At 46.6% G+C, this 13,645-nt stretch overlaps 1 protein-coding gene across 12 annotated transcripts in view; it reads right to left on the reverse strand.

Moving 5' to 3' along the window:
* Window positions 1–13,645, reverse strand: part of LOC112247640 (kinesin-like protein KIF1A) — a 186,484-nt gene that overhangs the window by 54,094 nt on the left and 118,745 nt on the right. For 10 of the 12 annotated variants that reach the window (XM_042322879.1, XM_042322874.1, XM_042322876.1 and 7 more), the window contains exons 22-25: window positions 12,441–12,589; window positions 12,052–12,230; window positions 10,389–10,526; window positions 7,104–7,406 (exon numbers count right to left, since the gene is read on the reverse strand). In XM_042322879.1, the coding sequence (XP_042178813.1) occupies window positions 7,104–7,406; window positions 10,389–10,526; window positions 12,052–12,230; window positions 12,441–12,589 (769 nt within the window). The remainder of the gene's footprint in view (window positions 1–7,103; window positions 7,407–10,388; window positions 10,527–12,051; window positions 12,231–12,440; window positions 12,590–13,645) is intronic. The other 2 variants (XM_042322878.1, XM_042322877.1) reach the window with 1 other exon arrangement.

Below are 13,645 nucleotides of genomic sequence, written 5' to 3' on the forward strand. Positions count from 1 at the left end.
GTAGGGTTAGCTCTTATACTCTGTACCAGGCTGTAAGGTTAGCTCTTATACTCTGTACCAGGCTGTAGGGTTAGCTCTTATACTCTCTGTAGGCTGTAGGGTTAGCTCTTATACTCTGCACCAGGCTGTAGGGTTAGCTCTTATACTCTGTACCACTGTAGGGTTAGCTCTTATACTCTGTACCAGGCTGTAGGGTTAGCTCTTATACTCTGTACCAGGCTGTAGGGTTAGCTCTTATACTCTGTACCATGCTGTAGGGTTAGCTCTTATACTCTGCACCAGGCTGTAGGGTTAGCTCTTATACTCTGTACCAGGCTGTAGGGTTAGCTCTTATACTCTGTACCAGGCTGTAGGGTTAGCTCTTATACTCTGTACCAGGCTGTAGGGTTAGCTCTTATACTCCGTAACATACTATTAGGCCTACAATTTTGTCTTGCAGTCGAGGACCACATTTCCCAAGAACCAATGGGGCGGGTAGACATTTAAGGGGTAAAGGAGTGGTAGAAAAGGGTAGAGAAAAAAAGGACTAGATTGGTGAGGTGTAAAGAAGGCTCGGGACAAAAAAGAAAAAGGCCTTCTTGACTCAAATTAATAAACAAAACAAATCGAGCAGAAACAAAACATGGCTAAAAGCTTGAACCAACAGCCAACAGCTTGAAATGTGTTACGACGGGGAAAAAGGACGACACCATAAACACAAAATACGCCTCTCCCACGAGGAGTAGAGGTGCTGGTTTGTGCAAAGAGAAGGGGAGCCAATTCCCATGTCAAATTTTAAAAAATAAATAAAATTTAAAAAATAAAGAATATTGTGCTCTGGCATGCCTAAAAGAGACAGCTGTAGTAGAAACCAGCTCTTTCATCATTGAGATATTGAGTCTTCCTGAATCACTTCCTGAATCAGTTGTTTCACATGAATCATTTGATGAATCATTTGATGATTCGTTTCTACTTATCATCAAGAGAACATTCATGATGTGGCAAAGACATCTAGCCATGGAGTGGCTGCCGTTTGCATTATGCACAAACAGATGTCAGAAGATATATGAGACATGTTAGTGTTTAAGATGATGGTCTCCTTATTTAAAAAAATGTACATATATATGTTTTTTATTTTAATTTTATTTTCAGACATACAAAAAGGTGAGACACACACCCCAAGCATTCGTTGAGCAACAACTTTGCTTGGATTACAACTAAAGCGAAAGTGGCATGGATGGATCCACCAATGAACCATGGAACCATGGATGGATCCACCAATGAACCATGGAGCCATGGATGGATCCACCAATGAACCATGGAGCCATGGATGGATCCACCAATGAACCATGGAGCCATGGATGGATCCACCAATGTGTACAGGTGCAGCATCATCATCAAGAAGGATGTCAAGCCACTACCACATCCTTCTTGGTGTGATCTGTGTAGCCTAGATCAAGCCCTGGTGTGATCTGTGTAGCCTAGATCAAGCCCTGGTGTGATCTGTGTAGCCTAGATCAAGCCATGTTGTGATCTGTGTAGCCTAGATCAAGCCCTGGTGTGATCTTTGTAGCCTAGATCAAGCCCTGATGTGATCTGTGTAGCCTAGATCAAGCCCTGATGTGATCTGTGTAGCCTAGATCAAGCCCTGATTATGATCTGTGTAGCCTAGATCAAGCCCTGATTATGATCTGTGTAGCCTAGATCAAGCTCTGGTGTGATCTGTGTAGCCTAGATCAAGCCCTGGTGTGATCTGTGTAGCCTAGATCAAACTCTGATGTGATCTGTGTAGCCTAGATCAAGCCCCGGTGTGATCTGTGTAGCCTAGATCAAGCCCTGGTGTGATCTGTGTAGCCTAGATCAAGCCCCGGTGTGATCTGTGTAGCCTAGATCAAGCCCTGATGTGAAAGTAAGAAACAGTTTAAGGTAAATGCTTACAAGTAATTTCTGATGAGATTCAAAAGTATGAAAATGATAAAGACAAGATTGAAAGCCCCAAAATGTCTACCAATTTATTTAGATATTCGTTCCATCTTTGGCATATGATAGTTAAAGAAGAAGCCTTATTCACAAAAATAACAGTGTGGCTGGTAGTTACTAATGATGACATTTCTCCCTGAGAACGGAGGCAAGGAGTGCTGTCTGACGCAGCTAGATTAACGTGAGCTGGAGTGCTAACAGCTATAATTTTTAGGGAGTGCCTCTGATTGTGTAATTCATGAAAGGGCAGTTTGGCTTCTAGGGAGCTGGTAGGGAGCTGGTAGGAAGCTGGAAAGGAGCTGGTAGGGAGTTGGTAGGGAGCTGGTAGGGAGCTGGTAGGGAGCTGGAAAGGAGCTGGAAAGGAGCTGGTAGGGAGCTGTAGGGAGATGGTAGGGAGCTGGTAGGGAGCTGGTAGGGAGGTGGTAGGGAGCTGGTAGGGAGCTGGTAGGGGACTTGTAGGGAGATGGTAGGGCGCTGGTAGGGAGCTTCTAGGGAGCTGGTACGGAGCTTCTAGGGACCTGGTAGGGAGCTGGTAGGGAGCTGGTAGGCAGCTTCTAGGGAGCTGGTAGGGAGCTGGTAGGGAACTTGTAGGGAGCTGGTAGGGAGATGGTAGGGAGCTTGTAGGGAGCTGGTAGGGAGCTGGTAGGGAGATGGTAGGGAGCTTCTAGGGAGCTGGTAGGGGGATGGTAGGGAGCTTCGAAGGAGCTGGTAGGGAGCTGGTAAGGAGCTGTTAGGGAACTGTTAGGGAGCTGGTAGGGAGCTTGTAGGGAGCTTCTATGGAGCTGTTAGGGAGCTTTTAGGGAGCTTTTAGGGAGATGGTAGGGAGCTGGTAGGGAGCTGGTAGGAAGCTGGTAGGGGGATGGTAGGGAACTTCTAAGGAGCTGGTATGGAGGTGATAGGGATCTGTTAGGGAACTGTTAGGGAGCTGGTAGGGGAGCTTGTAGGGAGCTTTGAGGGAGCTGGTAGGGAGCTGGTCGGGAGCTTCTAGGGAGCTTCTGGGGAGCTGGTAGGGAGCTGGTAGGGAGCTTCTAGGGAGCTGTTAGGGAGCTTCTAGGGAGCTGGTAGGGAGCTGGTAGGGAGCTTCTAGGGAGCTGGTAGGGAGCTGGTAGGGAACTGTAAGGGAGCTTCTATGGAGCTGGTAGGGAGCTTCTAGGGAGATTCTTAGGAGCTGGTATGTAGGTGGTAGGGAGCTGGTAGGGAGCTTCTAGGGAACTTCTTTGGAGCTGGTATGGAGGTGGTAGGGAGCTGTTAGGGAGTAGGTAGGGACTGGTAGGGAGCTTCTAGGGAGCTGTTAGGGAGCTGTTAGGGAGCTTGTACGGAGCTTCTAGGGAGCTGGTAGGGAGCTTTTAGGGTGCTGGTAGGGAGCTTTTAGGGAGATGGTAGGGAGCTTCTAAGGAGCTGGTATGGAGGTGGTAGGGAGCTAGTAGGGAGCTTTTAGGGAGATGGTAGGGCGCTTCCAAGGACCTGGTAGGGAGCTGGTAGGGAGCTTCTATAGAGCTGGTAGGGAGCTTCTAGGGAGCTGGTAGGGAGCTGTTGGGAGCTGGTAGGGAGCTGGTAGGGATCTGTTGGGAACTGGTAGTGACCTGGTAGGGTCTACCTCAGAGCTCATAGGAACTAAGTCTAAAGGGGCATTCACACCCAAATGGTTTGGTGCGTTTTTTTCTGAACTAATTTACCCACTTAGATGGGTTCGCTTGGACTGGTGTGAAGTCTATCCACACTAAACAACACATGTGGTTTGCTCTAAAAGGGTGGTGGTCTCAGTCTGATTCAATTCGTACTGTGGTGCGCTTCACTGTAGGTGAGAAAATAGTCCGGATCAAACACAGGTTGCATCATAACTTGATATCTCTGATTATGTGAACGTAGCATCAGGTGCTTCATGATAATCCAGCCTGGTCAGCCCATAATCATAGATGGATTTAACTTCAGCATTTTTTGTCCAATAAACAAATTACTTGCATGGACACACTGTTTAGTTGAGGATATTTTGGGGGATTTTACATTTGGCAACATGAAACCAACCGGAATTTCTGTGATTGGAAACTATGTGTGAAAGATCCTGAAAGAGCTGAGGCAAGGACTACTGTCTGAAGCTAACAGCTAGCATGCTGTCTGAAGTTAACAGCTAGCATGCTGTCTGAAGCTAACAGCTAGCATGCTGTCTGAAGCTAACAGCTAGCATGCTGTCTGAAGCTAACAGCTAGCATGCTGTCTGAAGCTAACAGCTAGCATTTAAGAGCTAGAGTTTCAAGTCAGGAAGGGACTTATATAGTCAGGGAGGGACTTATATAGTTATAGTCAGGGAGGGTCTTATATAGTTATAGTCAGGGAGGGACTTATACAGTTATAGTCAGGGAGGGTCTTATATAGTTATAGTCAGGGAGGGACTTATATAGTTATACTCAGGGAGGGAGGGACTTATAGAGTTATAAGTCAGGCAGGGAGGGTCTTATATACAGTGGGGCAAAAAAGTATTTAGTCAGCCACCAATTGTACAAGTTCTCCCACTTAAAAAGATGAGAGAGGCCTGTAATTTTCATCATAGGTACACTTCAACTATAACAGACAAAATGAGAAAAAAAGTCCAGAAAAGCACATTTTTTATGAATTTATTTGCATATTATGGTGGAAAATATGTATTTGGTCACCTACAAACAAGCAAGATTTCTGTCTGTCACAGACCTGTAACTTCTTCTTTAAGAGGCTCCTCTGTCCTCCACTTGTTACCTGTATTAATGGCACCTGTTTGAACTTGTTATCAGTATAAAAGACACCTGTTCACAACCTCAAACAGTCACACTCCAAACTCCACTATGGCAAAGACCAAAGAGCTGTCAAAGGACACCAGAAACAAAATTGTAGACCTGCACCAGGCTGGGAAGACTGAATCTTCAATAGGTAAGCAGCTTGGTTTGAAGAAATCAACTGTGGGAGCAATTATTAGGAAATGGAAGACATACAAGACCACTGATAATCTCCCTCGATCTGGGGCTCCATGCAAGATCTCACCCCTTAGGGTCAAAATGATCACAAGAACGGTGAGCAAAAATCCCAGAACCACACGGGGGGACCTAGTGAATGACCTGCAGAGAGCTGGGACCAAAGTAACAAAGCCTACCATCAGTAACACACTACGCCGCCAGGGACTCAAATCCTGCAGTTCCAGACGTGTCCAGGCCCATCTGAAGTTTGCTAGAGAGCATTTGGATGATCCAGAAGGAGATTGGGAGAATGTCATATGGTCAGATGAAACCAAAATATAACTTTTTGGTAAAAACTCAACTCGTCGTGTTTGGAGGACAAAGAATGCTGAGTTGCATCCAAAGAACACCATACCTACTGTGAAGCACGGGGGTGGAAACATCATGCTTTGGGGCTGTTTTTCTGCAAAGGGACCAGGACGACTGATCCGTGTAAAGGAAAGAATGAATGGGGCCATGTATCGTGAGATTTTGAGTGAAAACCTCCTTCTATCAGCAAGGGCATTGAAGATGAAACGTGGCTGGGTCTTTCAGCATGACAATGATCTCAAACACACCGCCCGGGCAACGAATGAGTGGCTTCGTAAGAAGCATTTCAAGGTCCTGGAGTGGCCTAGCCAGTCTCCAAATCTCAACCCCATAGAAAATCTTTGGAGGGAGTTGAAAGTCCGTGTTGCCCAGCAACAGCCCCAAAACATCACTGCTCTAGAGGAGATCTGCATGGAGGAATGGGCCAAAATACCAGCAACAGTGTGTGAAAACCTTGTGAAGACTTGCAGAAAATGTTTGACCTCTGTCATTGCCAACAAAGGGTATATAACAAAGTATTGAGATAAACTTTTGTTATTGACCAAATACTTATTTTCCACCATAATTTTCAGATAAATTCATTAAAAATCCTACAATGTGATTTTCTGGATTTTTTTTTCTCATTTTGTCTGTCATAGTTTAAGTGTATCTATGATGAAAATTACAGGCCTCTCTAATCTTTTTAAGTGGGAGAACTTGCACAGTTGGTGGCTGACTAAATACTTTTTTGCCCCACTGTAGTTACAAGGCAGGGACTTATAGACTTATAGAGTTCTAGTTATAAGGCAGGGAGTGTCTCTGATGAAAGGGTGGTGTGGCAGGTAGTTAGCGCTGACATCTATACCCCAGACCTGACAGAGACTAAGAGCTGAGGCCAGGGTCTGTGATTGGAGCAGAAAGGGTGGGGCAGAGGCTTTGTAGTCATTGGTAGAGTGACACTATAAGGGGACTGAATGAGAGGCAATTTAGTCTTGGGTAATTTAGTCTTGTTGATGATCTCTGTATTGGATGGACCCAATCAAAATTATGTCACTGCCATTAACGTGTTCTCACGCTACAGCTACAGACGAGGTTCTCTTGCCCCTCTGCAAAATACTGGACTGCCCTTCCAGACGAGGTTCTCTTGCCCCTCTGCAAAATACTGGACTGCCCTTCCAGACGAGGTTCTCTTGCCCCTCTGCAAAATACTGGACTGCCCTTCCAGACGAGGTTCTCTTGCCCCTCTGCAAAATACTGGACTGCCCTTCCAGACGAGGTTCTGTTGCCCCTCTGCAAAATACTGGACTGCCCTTCCAGACGAGGTTCTGTTGTCCCTCTGCAAAATACTGGACTGCCCTTCCAGACGAGGTTCTGTTGCCCCTCTGCAAAATACTGGACTGCCCTTCCAGACGAGGTTCTGTTGCCCCTCTGCAAAATACTGGACTGCCCTTCCAGACGAGGTTCTGTTGCCCCTCTGCAAAATACTGGACTTCCCTCCAGACGAGGTTCTGTTGCCCCTCTGCAAAATACTGGACTGCCCTCTCAGACACCATGAAAATGTCAACTTGTAAAAGCAAAGATAGGTCAACGTGGAGGTGTGTAGTTTGGTTGCCTAACAACGTCAGAACCTCTACTCAGTGATAATATTGTTGTTAACTCCTCATTTCCTGTGGTGTGTACGTGTGTGTGTGCGGGTGTGTGCGTCCGTGCATGTGTTCGTTTTGCATTTTGTAGGTGTTGTGTGTGCTTGTGTGCATGTGCGTGCACAAGTTAGTTTGCGTGTTCTCTTGGGGCAGCAGAGCGAGACCCAGAGTGTCTCAGTGTGAAAGAGCTAGTTTCCATCCCCCAGCATGCTCCTGAAACCTCACCAACCTTCCCACTACACTGAATAACGGAGAGCGGTCATAAAAGGGATCCAGGCCTTCGCTGGAGTCGCTTCGGCACAGCTCTCCCTCATCATCATCATCATCATCATCGAGCTCCGAGAACGGGTCGTCCAAAAAGATATCATCGTCCAGATCCCCCAAAGCCTCCAACTCCTCCTCCCCTCCTCGCCCCTCCGGCCGAGTGTCGGCCAGCTCAGTTAGCTCGGAGGTGGAGAGGGTGGGAGAAGGAGTGGGGGAGGGAGTGGGATCACTCATGCGCTCGCTCATGCACACGTTGAAAAGGGGGTTGCTGGTAGGGGGCGGGGGTGCAGCCAGAAACATGGGATGTAAGTTAGATAGTGGCCTACAACAGGACAGATAGAAAAACACTGGTAGGTTAAATCTATTTGGAGGACTAGGCAGGGGACCGGTAGAAAAACTCTGTCGTGTTCACTAGGTACGAAATGTAAGAAAATGGTCCGAAATGGAACGTAAAACTAAGAGGTACCATGTGAATGTTTTTTTCGCTACAGTGTGCCCTGAATGAACATGGCCCCTTCAGGTTAACATGGAAGATATGGTTTTAGCTGGTTTATCTACTGAAGTTATCTATCAATGACTACTGGAGGAGAGTTTCAAATCAAATCAAATTGCATTTGTCACATGTGCTGAATACAACAGGTGCAGAACTTACCGTGAAATGCTTACTTACAAGCCCTTAAACAACAATGCAGTTCAAGAAATATAGTTAAAATAAACTGAAAGTAAAAAAAGAAAAATATTTCAGTAACTAAATAAAATAACAATAGCGAGGCTATATACAGGGGGTACCGGTAATCGAGTCAAATGTGCGGCAGTAGAGGTTAGTCGAGGTAATTTGTTCATGTTGGTAGGGGTGAAGTGACTATGCATAGATAATAAACAGCAAGTAGCAACAGTGTAAAAACAAAAGGGGGAGGGGCAATGTAAATAGTTCAGGTGGTCATTTGTTCAGCAGTCTTATGGCATGTACATTTTTTACCTTTATTTTTAACTGGGCAAGTCACTTATTAAGAACAAATCCTTATTTACAATGACGGCCTACCCCGGCCAAACCCTAACCCGGAAGACGCTATGGGACTCCCAATCACAGCCGGTTGTGATACAGCCTGGAATCGAACCAGGGTCTCTAGTGACGCCTCTAGCACTGAGATTCAGTGCTAGAGGCGAACCACCTGGGAGCTGTTAACAGAAGCTGTTAAGGAGGCGTTTGAACCTAGACTTGGCACTCTGGTACCGTTTGCCGTATGGTTGCAGACAAAACAGTCTATGACTTGGGTGACTGGAGTATTTGGCCATTTTTTGGGCCTTCCTCTGACACCGCCTAGTATATAGGTCCTGGATGGCAGGATTCTTGGCCCCATTGATGTACTGAGCTGTACGGACTATCCTTCCCTGGTTCCTCTGAAGCTGTTGGGGTTGTTGTGAACCATGGACTGAACCTGTTGGGGTTGTTGTGAACCATGGACTGAACCTGTTGGGGTTGTTGTGAACCATGGACTGAACCTGTTGGGGTTGTTGTGAACCATGGACTGAACCTTTTGGGGTTGATGTGTGATGAGATCTTCACTAGTGTACCTCTGCCATGTTTCTGGTAGTGATGTGGTAGTGTAGTGGTAGTGTAGTGGTAGTGTTGTGGTAGTGTTGTGGTAGTGTAGTGGTAGTGTAGTGGTAGTGTTGTGGTAGTATAGTGGTAGTGTTGTGGTAGTGTTGTGGATGTAGTGTTTTGGCAGTGTTGTGGTAGTGTTGTGGTTGTGGTAGTGTTGTGGTAGTGTTGTGGTAGTGTTGTTGTTGTGGTAGTGTTGTAGTGCAGTGTAGTGTTGCAGTGCAGTGGCAGTGTGTAGTGGTAGTGGTAGTGTTGTGGTAGTGTTGTGGTTGTGCAGTGGTAGTGTTGTGTAGTGTTGTGGTAGTGTGTGGTAGTGTTGTGGTAGTGTAGTGGTAGTGTTGTGGTAGTGTTGTGTTGTGGTAGTGTTGTTGTAGTGATGTGGAAGTGTTGTGGTTGTAGTGTTTTGGTAGTGGTAGTGTTGTGGTAGTGTAGTGGTAGTGTTGTAGTAGTGTTGTGGATGTAGTGTTTTGGCAGTGTTGTGGTAGTGTTGTGGTTGTGGTAGTGTTGTGGTAGTGTTGTGGTAGTGTTGTGTTGTGGTAGTGTTGTGGTAGTGTAGTGGTAGTGTAGTGTAGTGTTGTAGTGTTGTGGTAGTGTTGTGGTAGTGTTGTGGTAGTGTTGTGGTAGTGTTGTGGTTGTGTAGTGGTAGTGTTGTAGTGTTGTGGTAGTGTGGTAGTGTTGTGGTAGTGTAGTGGTAGTGTTGTGGTAGTGTTGTGTTGTGGTAGTGTTGTTGTGCAGTGTAGTGGTAGTGTTGTGGTAGTGTTGTGTTGTGGTAGTGTTGTGGTAGTGTTGTGGTAGTGTTGTGGTAGTGTTGTGGTAGTGTTGTGGTAGTGTTGTGGTAGTGTTGTGGTAGTGTTGTGGTAGTGTTGTGTGTGTAGTGTTGTGGTAGTGTTGTGGTAGTGTGTGGTAGTGTTGTGGTAGTGTTGTGGTAGTGTTGTGGTAGTGTTGTGGTAGTGTTGTGTAGTGTGTGGAGTAGTGTTGTGGTAGTGTTGTGGTAGTGTTGTGGTAGTGTTGTGGTAGTGTTGTGGTAGTGTTGTGGTAGTGTTGTGGTAGTGTTGTTGTTGTGTTGTTGTAGTGTTGTGGTAGTGTTGTTGTAGTGTAGTGGTAGTGTTGTGGTAGTGTTGTGGTAGTGTTGTGGTAGTGTTGTGTTGTGTAGTGTTGTAGTGTTGTGGTAGTGCAGTGGTAGTGTTGTGGTAGTGTTGTAGTGTTGTGGTAGTGTTGTGTTGTGGTAGTGTTGTGGTAGTGTTGTGGTAGTGTTGTGGTAGTGTTGTGGTAGTGTTGTGGTAGTGTTGTTGTAGTGTTGTTGTAGTGTTGTGGTAGTGTTGTTGTAGTGCAGTGGTAGTGTTGTGGTAGTGTTGTGGTAGTGTAGTGTTGGTAGTGTTGTGTTGTGGTAGTGTTGTAGTGTTGTGGTAGTGTAGTGGTAGTGTTGTGGTAGTGTTGTAGTGTTGTGGCATTGTTGTGTTGTGGTAGTGTTGTTGTAGTGCTGTGGTAGTGTTGTGGTAGTGTTGTAGTGTTGTGGTATTGTTGTGTTGTGGTAGTGTTGTGGTAGTGTTGTGGTAGTGTTGTTGTAGTGTAGTGGTAGTGTTGTGGTAGTGTTGTGGTAGTGTTGTCTGTCTGACCATGCTTTGACCAGGTAGTCATGTACTGTACCTGCCGACCAGACGGAACCAGGGGAAGCGGTCGTAGAAGGGGTCTCCTCCAGTCATGACGTTCTCACAGTCTTCCATGGTGCTGTTGGGAACCTCTGCTGCTCTGTCATACATCTCTCTCATCAGGTCCAGACGCTGCCTGCAGGGGGCACCAGAGAGCAACACAAAACAACATCAGAATAGAGTATAGAGGTAGAGAGAGAGAGGGAGAGAGGGAGAGAAAGAGAGAGGGGAGAGAGAGACACAGAGAGAGAGAGAGGGGAGAGAGAGACACAGAGAGAAAGAGAGAGAGAGAGAGAGAGCGAGAGAGAGAGAGAAAGAGGGGAGAGAGAGACAGAGAGAGAGTAGAGGGTAGAGAGAGGGGGAGCGAGAGAGAGAGATTGAGAGAGAGAGAGAGAGAGATGGGAGAGAGACACAGAGAGAAAGAGCAGGGGGAGAGAGAGGGGGGAGCGAGAGAGAGAGAGAGATGGGGAGAGAGAGAGAGAGAGAGAGGGAGAGAGGGAGAGAAAGACAGAGGGGAGAGAGAGACACAGAGAGAGAGAGAGGGGAGAGAGAGACACAGAGAGAAAGAGAGAGAGAGAGAGAGAGAGACAGAGAGAGGGGAGAGAGAGAGAGAGAGGGGAGAGAGAGAGACAGAGAGAGGGGAGAGAGAGAGAGAAGAGGGGACAGAGAGACAGAGAGAGAGAGAGGGTAGAGAGAGGGGGAGCGAGTGAGAGAGAGATTGAGAGAGAGAGAGAGAGATGGGGAGAGAGACACAGAGAAAGAGAGGGGGGGGAGAGAGGGAGGGGGAGAGAGAGAGAGAGAGAGAGATGGGGAGAGAGAGAGAGAGAGAGAGAGAGAGAGAGAGGGGGTGAGAGACACACAGAGAGAGGGGGAGAGAGAGAGAGAGAGGGAGAGAGAGAGACAGAGAGAGAGAGAGGGTAGAGAGAGAGGGGAGCGAGAGATATATATATATATGTATATAGAGAGAGAGACATTTTAGACAAATATTAGGATAAATATGAGAGAGATCTATCTGAAATTCAATGATATTTAAGACTACGCTTCCATAACATATAGGGTAGACTACAGTAAAATATACACACTTGTCATGTCTTGAGATATGTACTCATATTATTACCACAAATGTTCACAATCGACTGTCTCTCCATGGGTCACAAAGCACACTATATTTCAAACAGTCAAATTGAGGTGTGCCCCAGGGCATTGTAGCGGGACCACTACTGTTTTTAACACAGTTGGCTACATGTTACAGTAGTAAATAGACTGGGATTAGACCTAGTGTTGGCTACATGTTACAGTAGTAAATAGACTGGGATTAAACTGGGATTAGACCTAGTGTTGGCTACATGTTACAGTAGTAAATAGACTGGGATTAGACCTAGTGTTGGCTACATGTTACAGTAGTAAATAAACTGGGATTAGACCTAGTGTTGGCTACATGTTACAGTAGTAAATAGACTGGGATTAGACCTAGTGTTGGTTACAGGTTACAGTAGTACATAGACTGGGATTAGACCTAGTGTTGGCTACATGTTACAGTAGTAAATAGACTGGGATTAGACCTAGTGTTGGTTACAGGTTACAGTAGTACATAGACTGGGATTAGACCTAGTGTTGGCTACATGTTACAGTAGTAAATAGACTATAGAATACTACTGTACCTGAGTTTCTCCAGGGTCCAGCAGTGGGTGGCCCCATTCTTATGGTCCTGAACCTCCACAGCTACAATGGTCCTGGGGAACGGGCGGGTCGCTCTGTCCTTGGCTGCCTCAGGGGGCAGCAGGTCAGTGGGCAGGGGGGAGTACAGGGTGTCGGTCAGCAGCACAAACTGGAACTGGACCTGCGGGAGAGGCACAGTGTTAGTACAACACTAAGGGACAGTTCAGAACCTGGGTTCAAATTGTATTTTCCCAAACAACCCGCCTCATCTGGCATTCCAGTCAGACTCAATCAAACACTCAAATCCTTTTGAAAACAAAAAACAAAACTACATGAACCCAAGTCTGTGACAGTTATGTTTCCGTGGAGATGTGCTGAATTGTTCTCAAACCTTCTTCTTGAGTTCCACGCTGATGGCGTTAGCCTCCTTGAGGAAGATGGCGTTTCCCCACAGCTGGTCTCTGAGGGAGGTGAACTGGTAACAGCGCCACTTCCTGAAACCCCACAGCGCTAGCTCCGCCTCCCTCTCCGTCCACTGCACTGTGGAGCCCAGAGGGTACAACAAGATGACCCAAACATCTGAGTTCAACATCAACACATTGTATGTGTGTACAAAGGGATGCTATTTGAATGCAGAGCCTCGTCCTTAAACATGCACATTGACGGTAAGATCTACACTTTTTGTATTAGACGCATGTGACGAATAAAGTTTGATTTCATTTGACATACACTTAAAGTATGTGGACACCCCTTCAAATGAGTGGATTTGGCTATATCAGCCACACCCGTTGCTGACAGGTATATCGAAATTAAGCACACAGCCATGCAATCTCCATAGAGAAACATTGACAGTAGAATGGCCCGTACTGACGAGCTCAGTGACTTTCAACGTGGCACCGTCATAGGATGCCACCTTTTCCAACAAGTCAGTTCGTCAAATTACTACCTCGCTAGAGCTGCCCCGGGTCAACTGTAAGTGCTGTTATTATGAAGTGGAAACGTCTAGGAGCAACAACGGCTCAGCCGTGAAGTGGTAGACCACACAAGCTCACAGAACGGGACCGCTGAGTGCTGAGGTGTGTTGTGCGTAAAAATGGTCTGCCGTCGGTTGCAACAGTCACTACTGAGGTTCCAAACTGCCTCTGGAAGCAACGTCAGCACAATAACTGTTCATTGGGAGCATCATGAAATGGGTTTCCATGGCCGAGTAGCCGCACACAAGCCTAAGATCACCATGAGCAACGCCAAGCGTCGGCTGGAGTGGTGTAAAGCTCTCCATCATTGGACTCTGGAGCAGTGGAAACGCGTTCTCTAGAGTGATGAACGCCACTTCACCATTTGGCAGTCCGACTGACGAATCTGGGTTTGGCGAATGCCAGGAGAACGATACCTGCCCCAATGCATAGTGCCAACTGTAAAGTTTGGTGGAGGGGGAATAATGGTCTGGGGCTGTTTTTCGTGGTTCAGACTCCTCAGTTCCAGTCAAGGGGAATCGTAATACTACAGATTTTAAAGGATTTTGTACTTCCAAATTTGTGGCAACAGTTTGGGGAAGGCCCTTTCCTGTTTCAGCATGACAAGTTCCCCATGCACAAA

Source organism: Oncorhynchus tshawytscha, linkage group LG06 (genome assembly GCF_018296145.1).
Source record: "Oncorhynchus tshawytscha isolate Ot180627B linkage group LG06, Otsh_v2.0, whole genome shotgun sequence".
Taxonomy (NCBI): domain Eukaryota; kingdom Metazoa; phylum Chordata; class Actinopteri; order Salmoniformes; family Salmonidae; genus Oncorhynchus; species Oncorhynchus tshawytscha.